This window comes from Notolabrus celidotus, chromosome 5 (assembly GCF_009762535.1).
Source record: "Notolabrus celidotus isolate fNotCel1 chromosome 5, fNotCel1.pri, whole genome shotgun sequence".
Lineage (NCBI taxonomy): Eukaryota > Metazoa > Chordata > Actinopteri > Labriformes > Labridae > Notolabrus > Notolabrus celidotus.
In genome coordinates, this window is record NC_048276.1 from 13,512,133 (window position 1) to 13,527,446 (window position 15,314).

Consider the following 15,314-nt stretch of genomic DNA (forward strand, 5'->3'; position numbering starts at 1 on the left):
CAACAGTTTAGAAGATATTAAGATTACAAGTTTTTGCCCAAATAAGGACATGACTGACTTGGCTCCCGGTTGGGAACACATAGCTGTTGGCTAAGAGGCTCAGACTCCGCCCCTTTACGTCACAATTTGACCTGTTGAGTTCCACATTTCCAATATGGCTGCCTCCGTCTTCGATTGGCTTCAAAACAGCGTTCAAGAACAGATGGGTGCCGTCACGGATACTACGTCCATATTTCATACAGTCTATGGTCCAAACAGATGGTGTTCATCCAGCAGTTTTGTTGTTCAAGACAAAAATAACATTGTAAAAAAAATGGATGTGATGTTCCACATTCACAAGTGCATTTTAGGTCATTTTTAACAAAATTATTGAGCCTCCTAGCCAACAGCTACAGTGTTCCTGCCTGTCAATCAAGTCAGCTGTGCCTCTCATTGGAAGACTCGTAAGCTCAACATCTTCGAAATTACCGCTTTAAAAAAATAAAATAACCCCCCCTACAGTGTTAGCCGATCGAGAAATGAGCTATCCAGACTACACTTTCTGCTGTAAAGATCGTCTTTTTTGAATTGGTTTGTATGCGGTTTCTGGTACTTCCGGAGCCAGCCTCAAGCGGATCTTCGATGAACTGCAGTTTTTAGCACTTCTGCATTGGACTGATATTTTTATTCCGCTTGGTTATAACGAAGCAACATAGAGATGCACTCACCAGCTCTGCTACCGTTGTCCTGGTTTGCAGGATAGGATGTTGCTCCACTTTTCCTTGTCAGAAATGCTTGGGGTCCAGCTCCTCAGGGTGCTCTCACATTTGTTCCCAGTAGCTGTCATTACTTCCAGACTCTCAAAACCAGCCTGAGATAGAAACTAACATTTTTGCCTCAGTGTCCACAGGTGGAAATGAAACACATCAGACTCCTGTCTATGTATTGTTTTGATATGATGTGTGATCAGGTTGTTCCTGGTGTCCCTTTTGTTGTTGAGAATTCATCACTGTTGTTATAACCAATCAGAATCAAGTATTTAACACAACTGAGTCTTTTAAAGTCTTCACTGTATTTTGACAATCAAACCAGTAGTTGTGAGACTTCCCAGTCTCGACTGAAGTAGTGGACAGACCTTGTCTTCATCCCAAGAGCCACACAACTAATACGGATAAACATCAGCTGGCTTAATGTGGGGGTAGTCCAATGCTAAGAGGTAATAAATGCAGGACTGAGGCCTTTTTTTTAACACTTATATCTTTGCAGCCAACAGAATAAGGGATGAAAACAGACAACTTTAATACACAAAATAGTGCAAGCTTCAGAAAACACATCCTTTTTTAGAATTTCTGGACTCATACCACAGAGCAGCCCACAACAGACAGTGTCAAAGCACTCTGAGCTGTACCTTTCAGGATCCTTTCAGTGCCAAGCTATCAAGGGGGGTCAGTACTCAGCCTAGATCTACCAGAACCATCCCAGTGATCAGTCGTGACAGTTAGTGGCTCCATTAGTGACAGGATCACTCAGATCTGTCATCCACTTCAACAAATATGCCCCAGTAACCCTTTCATGAGTTGACTGCATAGTGAGTATATGAATCATAGACTGTATAATTAATATATATACACTGAAATGAAAGACTTGCATGTTGTAAAATTAGCTTTTGTTCCCTAAATCATTGATTATAAGCAGGATCTTTTCAAATCCACTGAGCTGCATACTGCATCCTTTGCATCCTCCACACACTGCTCATCCATATTGTCAAGGTCCTTTCTGGACAGTTGCTGAACACTGCCATGCTGAAGCGGTCTCTAAGGACTCTGACAGACGCTGTAGCAGAGCTCTCTAAAAGGCACAAAGCACTAATGAGGCTGAGGGTGTCTGCTGCTCTTACTGCGTTTTATAAAACACATCAGGGCAACATGTTTTTAGGTTTTTAGACCCCTACGCTTTCACTATTAAAGCAGAGACAGCAGGTGTAGTGTTGTGATCCCTGCCAAAAGTATTCATTAGAGATTCTGTGGCTGTGATCCCTGCTGCTCTTCTGCTGGATGCTGCTGTTCAAACACTGCAGATAAAACATAGAGGCATCACCTAGCCTCCCTTAGTGATGCATACTATACTTAAACACTGCAAAATTATAATACACCAGGGTTATATTACCAAACTATGCCATTTATTGTTTAGGTTGCTACCTTTAAAGCACCACGTTGTACACTTTTCCAGCACTTCCTCCCTAAGTGTGACTCAGAAATGCAGTTTTCTTTTTATGGAATCGTTATCCCTCATGAGTAATCTGTTATTTTGCTGTTCCAAATGTTGTAGCATGTTTTGGGGTGAATTGATTCTCTCCCATTGAGGAAACGTCTTTGCAGAGGTTGATTTTTTTTTACCACAGATAGAGGCCAAGTGAATGTGGCTACTTTGCACTATTTGCTGTATTAAATGTGTGCAATACTCAGCTCTAACTGTAATGGAAAACAGAATATCAGACTATTAAAATAAAATAAGATAAGATAAGATAATCCTTTATTCGTCCCACAACGGGGTAATTTAAGTGCTACAGCAGCAAAGTAGATAGTGAAAAACAGTATGAAGCAAACAAGAGCATATAAAATAGCAACTATTAAAAAGTTATTAGCAATTAAAGTTAAAGAAGTACAGATAAACTATCTCACGGCGTATATGCACAACTAAATAAGTAAATTTACTTATCAAAACCAATGACGTGGTGAAAAATGTGCACAGACTTGTAGCATAGTATAAAACAATGTACAGAACAGAACTGAGAAGATGAGTAGAAAAAACGTATTGCACATGTAAGAAGAGGGATGGGTAATTATTGCACATTAATAAATAGATGGGGGAAATATTGCACTTGAGTCCATTTTGGTGAGGTTATTGCGATTGGTTATAAAGTCTGACCACTGCAAGAAGAAAAGACTATTAGTTCCTGTCATATCTGGAATTTCAGCACAGAAAGGGTTTTGCAACTTTGCTCAGGATTACCCACCATTGATAAAATATAATTTCAACTGTTTTGTTCATAGTTTAAAAAAAAGCCTTTGATTCTAAATAAATTATCCTAAAATATTTTTCCCTTGTTCACTGCTGCAGAGTTTGTTCCGCAAAATTTAAATAATTGGACTGCCAGGCTTCAGACTTCTATCTAGAGCGGAAAGAAGTCATTGATAAAGTCCCTAAACAAGTCAATAGTCATTATGATCACTGTAAGCGTTCTAGCTCTGCTACTGCATCGATTTAATTCAATATTAACATCTAAGAAAGTTTGCTTTGTCATGAAGGAGTTTGTTGGGTGCAAGTGCAAACTGTGACAACTGCAAAAGAAAAAATACTTGCAAAAATTAGCCTTTAAAACTTTAAATTTAAATCATTTTGATTTTTGAAGAAAGAATTTTCTTAAGCAGTTTTAATCAGTTTGTGCGCATACTCCATTTATCCATTTGTAATGTATTTAAGTTACAACAGGTCTTTACATTCCTTAAATTGAAAAGTGTATTATAAATGAGTGCTTAATCTACATGCCATGAACATGTATGTGCACAAAGAAGATTCTTTTTTGTCCCTCTGACCAAAAATATGGTTAACAGACACCACATCAGTGTAATCTCATCTACAGCCTGCATCAGGCCTCAGGCAAAGCAGCACATCCAGGCCTGATCTTATTGAATTATCTGGATACAATGAACTATTGTGTGGTATACTTTGCACTTGGTTTTCATTTTTATTTTGAGTTTGTATGCCAGTTGAAGCTTCATGTTGTACATAAAGGAAGTCCTCTTAACAAAGATATAATTAGTTTGAAGGGAAGATTATTAGCACTTTAATGTAATCCACTTTCTCTGTTCATGTCTCCAAAATCACAAAGGAGCAGCCACTGGAGCAGAGCGGTGGGTCACTCCTGTTAACTTTCAGAAGCTTAAATCCTTTCCAAGCCCTGAAGTTAATTAAAAATATAATTAATGCTTACCCTTAAACCTTTTAATACCTAAGCATGTGACCAGCACTCTGCACTCCTTTCTCTTTTACACAAGATGTCACCATCAGCATCGTTTGCCATATTCCTCATATCTGTTGAGGTGCTTTAAGGCTTTTGCCCTGCAGAGGGAACCCTTGTTTTGCAACGAGATATGACAGCTCCCCAAAAACAACTTTTTTGTATGGGGGTAGTAATTGCAAAAATACTAGAAGCAAAAACATTAGCTGCATCCCATTTCCGGTCCCCTGTCTTTTTAATAAGGAAATACAATATAATAACATCAGTGATGACATCATGAGGATGGCATGTCTGGTCAGTAACATTCTTACTTGATAACTGGGAGAAAACTAAATCCTTTCTCTGGAAAAACTTGGCAGGTCCTGGGTGTGTGTCATGGGAAGAGAGAGCAGCTGGTCTTTTTCGTATAACAGTTGATGTGAAAGAGCTCGTGTGTATAAGTGAGGACATTCAGAGCATTAATATCCTCAAAGTCAGCCCTACTGCTGCTGGAGAGCAAAGCTGCGCCGCATACCAGCATACAGGCGCAGCTCCACCCCGGGACAGCGACCAAACATTGGGGGTAAGACTGCATGTTTCATTTGTAGACTGTAAAAATAAGACATATGCGTGTATAACATTGTACATCATTTTACAGGATCGTTTCGGTATTGCATGAGTCAGAAGAACGTCTGCGTGTATGTCTGCTCTTTTTACCTGCAGTAAGGAGAGGCTGAGAGCTCTGCAGTCTGGTGCAGCACTTAAATACTGCAGGGCGTTGTTTATCAGCTGCAGGCAGCTTGACAGTGCATCCAGACCTGCTAATACTGCGGAGTATAGAAGCCCATTATTTGGTGCATTTTCGGTTGAATGTGTACGTTCCTGGGTATTATAAGCATCAAGGGATTCTATTCATATGTCACTGATTGTGTTTTGATAGGTCTGCGTGCAAACTTGTGAACGATGTCCTGTGTTAAACTCTGCCAGGTGCTAACGTGGTGTGAAGGTTATTGATCTGATCGAACAGAAATCAGTCGCCATGGAGCTTCACCTGTTCGCCACGGCCTGTCTCATCTTTTGCAGGATAATGATGACGCATCAAACTCAACACAGTATGTGTTCTTTTGTCTACTTTTGCACCTGCTTGTCTGTTAGTCTGATCATGAAATATGACTGTAATTTGGGGTTATGCGCACAAAGTCAGATTGAGGTTGAATTAAGCCTATATGGGAGTAAATTCTTGTAGTGTGAAGGTTAAAATGCATGTTTAAAAAAAAAAAAAAGCAACTATTAAGGTTAATTAAGGTTACCCATGGAAACTCTGCAATACTGCAGTAAAGATGCCATTACCAAATAACACCACAGAGATCAGTAATGTTACATTAATGTGAGTTGATCCAGTCAACCTCAGGATTATTCTTCTTTCGCAACAAATCTCAAATTTGGAGAATTCAGTATGCCTCAAAACTCAGGCCTGGCAACAACTGAGTCTTTGTACAATTTGGGTCTTGCGCAATAATTCCCCAAAACTGGTTCAATAGCGCCCTTCCCAGAACTTCCAGCCCTTCCAATGGGTTCAACCAGATGCTTGAAAATTGCTTGGCATATTAATCATGCCAAAACCTAAAACAGACCCTCTCTATCTTCACCATGAAATATGAAGAAATATCCAGAAATTTGAGTTGAATACAATTTTTGATTTGGATGATTTACAGGGTGCATAATTGAATGGATCCACCTGGGGATTTTGTCCAATTAAGTCAAAAAATAGCTTTATGTTCATACATCCTTTTTGAATAGATAGTAAAAGTCATTAGGGTCTCAAAACACGAAAGTACCATGGCACCCCAAAGTGAACAATATTAAACACTAAAAAAAGTGATTTATTCCTCAAACAAAGATTCAACTCTATGGAATGTTTATGTTTCTTTGTTGTTTCTCAACTAGTTTTCAGGTGCTGGCAAACATTACTAACACTAGCGTTTCACTTTGTATTCTGAAGATTGCAAGCTAGCATAGCTTGTTGCCTAGCAAGATAGTAAAAGCAGACCTTTTCAGCTAAGGTTTAAAATAGAGATAGGCACTACTACTACTACTATTTTAATTTAAAGCAGCAGCTTGGGGTTTGAGATTTAGATTTCCGTTGACATGGTCATTTTATGCTAAAATGAGTTTACAAGCTAAATCTAGGAGCAGTTGTTGAATTAGCTTGCATGAGGGTACTTTAAAACATTTTGGTAATTAGCATATTCCAATAGTTATCTGTTCACATCCATTCTTCATGATCGAAAAAGTGTGCAATATGCTTGCCTTGAGTTTAAATTAAGTATTGTGTTCAGTTGGGGTGAACGGACAAACTGGAGTAAACCTTAACCAATTGCACATCAACAAGTTTGATTGACCCAACTTTGCAGTACAACACATCTGTTGTGAAAGGTTAAATTATTAATTGAATATATGGAAGATGCACAAAGAAAACACACCATTGTAAAGATGTCTCCACAAGCTCCAACTAATTCAGAACACCGAGCCACGATCTTACTCAGAGTCAGAAAACATGAACATATCAACCCAGTACTCCGCACGCTTCACTGGCTTCCCGTCACTGCATGAATACACTACAAAGTCACACTCATCACCCATCAATGCATCTAAGGAAACGCCGCACCGTACCTCAAAGAACTCCTCACCTAGCAAACCCCAACCCAGAATTCACGCTCTGCACATCAGAACCTCCTCCACCCTCCCAGAACCAAGCTCCGGACTATGGGAGATCGGGCTTTTTGTGCTGCTGCACCACGTCTGTGGAACTCCCTGCACAGCCACCTCAGGAACCCACAGACTGTGGATGCTTTTAAGAAACATTTAAAGACCTTCCTCTTTAAAGAGGCTTTTAACTTATTTTAAGTACTCCTTTTAAGAATAAGTTTGTTTTTACTGTGTGCCTGTAGCATTTTGAGATTTCTTTAAATGAAAAGTGCGTTATAAATAAAATGTATTATTATTATGTACGTCCACACTAAAATAGTTTTTTGGTGATGAGCTGTGTTTTGCAATCACTCACATCCCGCTTGCATGTCTTTCAGTGAACCCAGTGTCTACGTTTCTGTTTGCTCCACGAGGGCCTCAGATGTTTCCATGTCTCACATACCTGGAGAGAAACGTCAGGGTGGACTGTGAGTTTCCAGAAACCTATCAGGTCCCCGGGCCCTACTGTGAGTACCGACAGGACAGCCGGCTGGTCGGCAGCACCTACCCTAACGCAGTCATCTATGTGACCACGGAAGACCGAAGGAGGAGCAACGTTAGCCTGGTCAGCCCAAACCTGTGCCGCCTCACCTGGGCCCCCCTGGCTGATGAGAGGCCTTTCACCTACACCTGCAGGGTTTACCAGGGAAACTCCTGGAAGGAGAACAGCATGGCTGTCCATCACAGTGCGTAGAGTTCACTTTAGCCTGTTATTCAGCTTTTTTATATTGTCCAAACACCCGTGGAAACAAAATCTAAACTCACATTCTGCTCTTTTGCAGGGATTCTTCCAATCTGCTCTGCAATCAGTGTTATGTTCAAGTCAGCGCCTTGGCTTTTGTCACTGGTAATGTCACTTCCTTTTGCTGTGGGCCTTCTGAGTCCATGACCTTTTACTTGCAAACTGTGAGAAATCAATGGACCTTTCTTACATGGTTTGTGACTCATTCTTTTTGATGGGTAGCTGTTGGCGCTGATGATTTTAATTTCTGTAATTTTTGTTTTAGACAGAGAATAGAAGCCATGAAAGCCCCTCAATATAAAACACAACATCAATCAACCTCTCATTGAAATTTGTACTATTCTTTAAAAACAAACTATATTGAGATAGACCTCATTCTCAACACTTTACCTTGAAAGACATTTCAAAGACGAATAGAAAATTGATCAGCTGTCCTTGTAAATAAGATTAACAGAGACCTATATGTATTAAAAAAAAATTATTTAGAAAATTGATTTTTTGTTTAGATTTTTGTTTTTTAAGATAAAAAGGAGCTTCCTATAGATTTATATTGCTTCTTTAAATTATATTGCAAAACATGTACACACAAATGTTTGATTATGTATGTGCACTAAAATTTCAAAAGGGTATCTTTCCTGGAGAATTCAAGAATAGAGAGACCTTTGTTCATTTGATTTATTTTGCAATTCATTAAAGAATGTAACTGTTGCAGCTCTTTATGTTTCAGTTCATCCCCTGAATTTAACTTCTTTATAAGTCTCTGAATTGCGCTCAACTATAGATAAAATATGTAATCTAAATAGGTATCCAGGTGGCTGACATGGGTATTAAGTAATAGCAATGGATAACTGCTAAAACACTGCCTTTTCTGCTATTAATGCTAATATCCAATACCTTCAGTACCTTTGAAAAGAATGAAGAAGTCTGTACACTGGAGTCTGGACCCCTGTGTGAGGTTTACAGCACACACATAGACTTTTTTTTTTTTTTTACTCACGCACAGTGCAATATCAGATTTCTCATTTCGACAGCAATAAGACCAAATGTTGAGATGTTCGGGGGAGGGTTTCTTTAGAAAAACACATTAATATCTGTACACTGTGTCTCACTCAGTGCTTCCATGCTTATCTGCTTACAGCCTAAAAACACATGTAGATGTTTGTCTCTAATGCAAGTTTGCAAAGTGTGGGCAAGGCAAGGTTGTAAATCTCGAGTCATGTAGTAAGGGTAAAGCTGTTATTGAATAAGTAACATTTATTATGCAGTTCAGGTTATACCTGATGGACAGACAAGGCCAGGATCGAGTATACGATGAGGATAGGAGGTGGTGAGAGTTTAATGTTTTGCACAGTAAATACTCAAGCTTGTAATCCTGGTGCGTAATATAGATATTGCTCTTGTGCAAGTAAGCATGTGTAAGTATACACTAAAATGAATGAGTTTTATGAATAACATAAGGTTTAAGCTTTTTGAGCTACTTTTGCACTTCCATAGGCTATTTAATGCTGCTTACCTAATTTTTTGAGGCAATATTTTTTAACTTCAATGTCACATTTTAAACAGTGTTTGTGTCCACGGTGCATTTTGTGTTTATTTGCTATTATTTTGATGCTACACTCCTACCTATTGTTTAGTAGTACTCGTAGCGGTGCTTGTTATAAAGATGTTTTTCTATTTTTCAAATAAACAGATCAGCTTGTTTAGTTTGTTTGATTCTATCACCAAAGGTGTTATGAATGAATGGGGGGAAAAAAATCAAATAAAGCTTATGCACAATGAAGTTTCTTGTCTGTTCTCTGCAAAGGTAACTGCTGTTGCTTCTAAAAATGTTTATGTTCTTGATTAAAATGACAATATATGCATTTTGAAGTATGAATAGAATAAAGACAGGCTAAAAGAAAATTTAATATGGAAAGATTCACTTAGATTCAAACCACAGTCATCCTTTTGTTCTTTATGCTGGGAAAGTAAAGAAGTTTTTGGACCGCAGGAAATTTACACCGGAACTAGGGACTTTACCCCTGAACTACGTGCGTTTCGACCTGAGGAACGAGGGTCTAAATTTAGTTCAGGGGTAGTTAATCTCCCCCCTGAAAAGCCCCTGCTTGGGAGATAGTACTTTTCATAGGTCCCGGGGCTTTCGGTTGAACGTAACGGTGTTTGTGGAGTTTACACAGTTGTTGAAACACAGAGGGAGTTCCTGGGAATGCAAACTAGTTTAGTTTATTACTAAGATTTCAAAATATTATCTAATATATTTTTTTTCTCCATACTTCACTGGCCTGATTTGCCTGTCCAAACGCAGACAACAATGGGGGCACAGGAACCTTTTAGTTCCGGGGAAAGTAGTTCTGGGCATTTAAAGACCCTGGAATTCTTGGTCGAAATGCACCTTACCAGAGTGAAAAAGTGCTCACAGTGTGTTCTCTCACTTAGCCAGTGCATGACGGGACAAAAACCTACCAAACTCTGAATAAAGCTCAGTCAAAACAGACATTTTGATTAAACCAGAATATCAACTCATTGACCCCGGGCTTCTAAGCTAATGCTACAGCCTCACATGCACCTTTCTTTTACACTAGGTGGCATCAAAGCATTTTAGTTCTTGTACTTGTCAGATCTGTGGTGGTACTTCCATTTTTTATCCTGCAGAGGGAACTCTTGATTTGCACAAACATTTGACTGCCACTTAAAAACAATCAAGTTTATACAATTGATCCTGCATGTGCAGCAGGGTCCAAGGGTATCATTCATATAGCATAAGAGAACAGGTTTATGGAAAAAAAGTTTCATTGAGTTCCATAATTGATTTACTAACTCCTCTACATCATTATTTCTTAAAACTGAACATGACCATACCTTATGTTACAAGTAACTTAATAATAATAGTTATAATTTTATACATAGAGCACTTCTCAAAAGCAAGGTTACAAAGTGCTTTACATGGGCAGCAAAATAAAACAAGCAGGTTGTAAAACCACACAAGGCAAATTAAAGAAACAAAACATATTTTAAAAGACATAAAATTCCCCTATAACTCTAAAGGAATACAATACTTAAAAAAGTTTTTAAATGGTTAAAATCAAAAATCAAGTCCAGGTAAAAATCAGGAAAGCCTCTGTGATAAAAAGTATGTTTTAAGAAAGGATTTAAAAGAGATCACTGACTCAGCAGACTTGATCTCCTCAGGCTGATCGTTCCATAGTGTTGGACCCCACACTGAAAATGCTCTAATACAGCTGATTGTTCTAAATGTTGCATTGCTTTACTCTTGGAAAACCTACAACAGCAAATTTCCCTTCAAGAATGGAGATGAGACGGGAACAGGAACTGAAGAGAAAAATAACTATGGAACAATGGCATAACGTGTAGAACACAGAGTAGATCATCAAGCTCTAGAATGCGGATGGAGAAATATTGTGAGATTTTTCATCACACCGAAACTTAAAGGAAAATTCTCACCTGTCCCACAGCCTTACTGGAGACAGTGTGGTAAGCATGATGTTGATCACGCTCATGTTTTTTGGCAATGTGTGAAAATGGCTGAATACTGGGATGAAGTATAGAAAGGAATGACAGCAATTTTAGGTTATGCACTTCCTAAGCCTATGAAGTGCTGTATCTGGGAAATTTAACACAGGAAAATATACAAAGCAAAGACATGTACCTGGTTGGAATACTATTACTGGCATCAACGAAAGCTATAACAAGAAAGTGGTGTAAGGAGGACCCCCCCACTCAGAGAAACTGGTTGGACATTGGGGAAACTTTACACACAATTTAAGACTTCAACAATCTGCCTGCCAAGGAAAATGGAAAAAGTGGACTGACTTTATAATCCATCAAAAAGTCTGAAGAGAGTGGACGATTTTAAAGGAAGCTAAACTCACGTTTGACAACTGACACCAACGTTTGTTTAATGTGTTTATTTTGATGTAACCTCATAAAGAAAAGCAAATAAAGTTGAAAAAAAGAATGGCGATGAGATTAGCTCAGACTCCAACAGGGTCAAAGGTGACCACTTTGGTTTGGTTGCCTCAAGACGTTTTAACTGTAGCATGCAGGCCTTGCAACACATTTGTCATATTTGTCAGTCAGTCTGTCACACAATCCTATGAGAGTATTCAATAATGGAGCTGATTTTCACTTCATTTTTCAGATCTATATGGTGAGTTGGTTTTACTTACAGTGGGCTTATGAGTATTACATTTAAATATGGGGCATGTAGAAGTTACTATGACTTCAGGTAATGGCTACGTATTTAAGATTGTGACTAAGATTAAACACAACGTCATTACCTTGGTAACTTGATTATTAGTTCATGATGAGTGACAGGAACTGATGGTGCATCCCACGTAAATTCAAACGGAAATGTAATATGAGTCATGCATTACTTGAACATGAAGTCAGCATTAATTTGCTAGAAAATGTGCACAATTATTGTAAAGTGTTACAGAGTTTCCCTTTGATGGCACAAGTGATTCAACTGATGTTGGTAACAAAGAAAAGTGAATAAAGTGAGGTTTCCTTTTGTGGTAATGACTATGAATTAGGTTGGGAATAATCACCAACGATAATCATCAACGTCTACTCATACAGCACAAGAAGAAACAGTTCCCTTCTTGTGGTTTGTAAATTCATGAAAAATGTTAGCTGTGAGGAGAAGTGTAAAATATTATAATTCAAATTATCTCTTGCCCCATACTTCACCAGTGTGAATTTGGAGAGTATTTCTCAAAATCTGACAAAATAAACTCAATGATGTCAAGACAAGACTCTAGCGAGACTCTTCTCCTCTGTTGTTCCCAACTGGTGGAATGAACTACCTAACTCCTTACGATCCGCAGAGTCCCTTTCTACTTTTAAGAGATGTCTGAAGACTCAACTGTTCAGGGAACACGTAGGCACTTAACCTGACCCTTCTCCTCTTTGTCCTCAGGGGTAGAATGAATCAGAAGGTCTAAAACCCAGCTCTTATTGAATATTTAGCACTGAATATTGAATGTTGTTGAATGTTGAACGATATTGTTGACACAAATTATTTGTTGGGATTAGCTGTGGCTACATTATCTTTAAAAAACAAAACAAAAACCCTGGTACTTCTTCTGGCACCAGATGGCAGAACCTGTGGCCAATAAACTTGAAGCACTTTGTCGCACTTACTAAGGTTTTTCCCTCCAGTCTAAATTCTTGCTTGTGTTTAATGTTGCTTTGGACAAAAGCGTCTGCTAAATGAAATTGTAAAATTGAAGAATAGCAATCCATAACATTGGTTTAGAAAAGTCAGAGAGCACCATAACTGTTCAGAACAATACATTTTTTCATTTATATCACCTAACAAAAAAAAAATCAAAGTTCAATATATTTACATGATCATATAATCCTACAAGCATGTATTTTGTATGTTTCAGATTTTCAAACCACCAGCACTCATATGCGACCATGATTCTCTACAACACCAACTTTGTTTCCTGTGTTTTGTGTCACAATATCATGCGATGAGGCTGATGAGATACTGCTGGTTAATCTCATCATGTATTAGTCTTCATCCTGGCCTCCCTCTGAGAGATACATGTCAGGTCTCAGGCAGCGTGTGCATATGCATATTATGTTTTACATTATCAAAGCTCCAGTGGCCTAATCCAGCAATTTCCTGGCTTTGTGCCAGAGCCACACATAAATTAGCCCGACCTCAGCTCGCTAAACAGCCACCCTCCCCTTTTGGAAAAAGCTACTGCCAAAGTTGTCTACCTCCATCAGTACAAGGGTGTAATACCGTATACACTCATCTTCTTGGTGTAAAAGCTAATCGAGGTTCTGTTGATTTTTCCACGAGCCAATTAGGGGGCATCCGCACAGAGGGACGCATTAAAACCACATCTGTGTCATGACGAAATGAGGCAAATAAACAGCAAATCTCCAATCTTGCTTCAGAGCAATCTCTACATCCAGATTAACAGTCACAGTGTTTTTCATTCTTCATAAAACATCAGTGATCACAGCCATACAATACTATCATTATAAATCCTTTAATGGTGTCTCAGTCTCAGAGTGGTTTTATAACATATTTTCCTATTCTACAAAATCACAGCCATCAGTTGTATGAGAATTACATTGAACTGAATTGAACTGAACTGAAAGCCTTGTGTGACAGGATAAAACAAGGTTAACTCACTCTGACATCAGTGGCGGAACCAGACTTTTGTGAGTGGGGTAGTCAAACTAGGACACAGACTTTTGTAGGGGGGCCATGTAAACACTGTCTGCACACACATGAAATAATAGCATGTAAATGGACTTGTACGCTTGTACTGTACGCTTTTCTAGTCTGTCTGACCACTCAAAGCGCTTTTACACACTACTCGTCGCATTCACCCATTCATACCCATTCACTCACTGATGGTAGAGGCTGCTAATGTAAGGAACCATCAGTATTAGCTGATCTCTTATTTGTACACATTCACACACTGCCAAACAACAGCGGGAGCGATTTGGGATTCAGTGTCTTGCTCAAGGACACTTCGACATGTGACTACCGGAGCTGGGATCGAACCGCCAACCTTCCGACTCTACCCACAGCCACCCATGTATTAACCCTTTTTATCTTATCAATTCATATTTATCTGAACTACTGAGGTGCAAGTAAACTCTGCAAGGTAACATAGTAGCATAATAGTGAGCACTGCTGCCTTACAGTGGAAGGGTTGATGGTTCTAATCCAAGCCAAAGCTTTCCAGTTTGGAGTGAATGTGTTTTGGTTTCTCCAATTAAAGTGCAAACCTAGAATTTGAACAACCCTAAACAAGTGAGCACTGCAAGGTGGCCTGGTAGTGTGGAAGGTAGTTCTTCCACCTCTCAACAGAAGGGTTCAAGTTTCAATCTAAGCCAGGGCTCTCCAAAATGGAGCTGGAATGTTGGAGTTTGAACCATTATTTTAAACACCCAGACTGAATTGGAAAGTAAATCAATCCTTAATCCTTAAATTTCAAATTTTCCCACTGCACAGGGGATTATTCAAACTACCAAACTGAAATGGAAAGTTAAGAACCCCAATGAGGAAGCACAGCAAATTGGGATGTTAGTGTGGTGGTTAGCACTCCTGGTAAGCTGGACCAGGCTGTAAGTAACCCTGGACCTGGTCCAGAGTTCAAATCCATTGGGGGCCTCTCAGTGTAGACTATAGTGTTCCAACTTTCTCACATTGCAGTGTAGTGTAGTGGTTCAGTCTGCCACCTCTGGATGAAATGTTGTTGGATCCAAATCCCAGACAGGAGCTTTCATAGTGAGATGACATAAACATGCTTTAACCTTACTGAAGACTGAGCCGTGCTTTTGTACAACCATCACAAAATGGTTAAATGAAAGTAACAAAAGGCCAGGACTGCCAGGCAGCCCTTTGGTATGATGAATAGGACTGTTTCCTATCAATCAAATGGCTCTGGGTTCAAATCCCAAACATGGACTTTCAATATAAGATGGGAAAACACTGTCTTCCAGTGATATGGTTCAGGGTTTAAGCCCTGGAAAAGGGGATGTAGAAATATCATTTAATTCTAAATAACATTTCTCCATGTCTCCAGTATTTGATTCTCCAGTGTTAGTAGATAAGTAGGTCCCATGTGTGTTACACAGCATGTTTTGTAACCAGCAATTCTGACAAGATGTGCCTCAGTCAAACAAATACGTGACACCCAGCAGCCATCCCTCTAACCCTCCTGGTAATGCACTTTATTGACCAGTCAGGCAGGAAACATGACCCCAGGATGCTGGAAACAACCACTTAGAGCACCTTTGCGATCTGCCTCCTGCTGCTAAACTCCTCTCGTTGTGTGATTAATTGTGTGT

The 15,314-nt window shown here is 39.1% G+C and overlaps 1 protein-coding gene across 3 annotated transcripts; it reads left to right on the plus strand.

Moving 5' to 3' along the window:
- Nucleotides 1–4,146: 4,146 nt before the first annotated feature.
- si:ch211-215c18.3 lies at nt 4,147–9,249 on the plus strand. 3 transcript variants are annotated; one of them, XM_034683842.1, is made up of 4 exons: nt 4,147–4,562; nt 4,967–5,091; nt 7,066–7,413; nt 7,510–9,249. In XM_034683842.1, exons 2-4 carry the CDS (start codon nt 5,019–5,021, stop codon nt 7,614–7,616), a joined length of 528 nt encoding a protein of 175 aa, XP_034539733.1. In that variant the 5' UTR covers nt 4,147–4,562; nt 4,967–5,018; the 3' UTR covers nt 7,617–9,249. The 3 variants fall into 3 exon arrangements, with proteins under 3 accessions (XP_034539733.1, XP_034539735.1, XP_034539734.1); XM_034683844.1 differs by having other exon boundaries at nt 4,186–4,562; nt 7,102–7,413; XM_034683843.1 differs by lacking the exon at nt 4,147–4,562 and adding an exon at nt 4,697–4,853.
- Nucleotides 9,250–15,314: the final 6,065 nt, after the last annotated feature.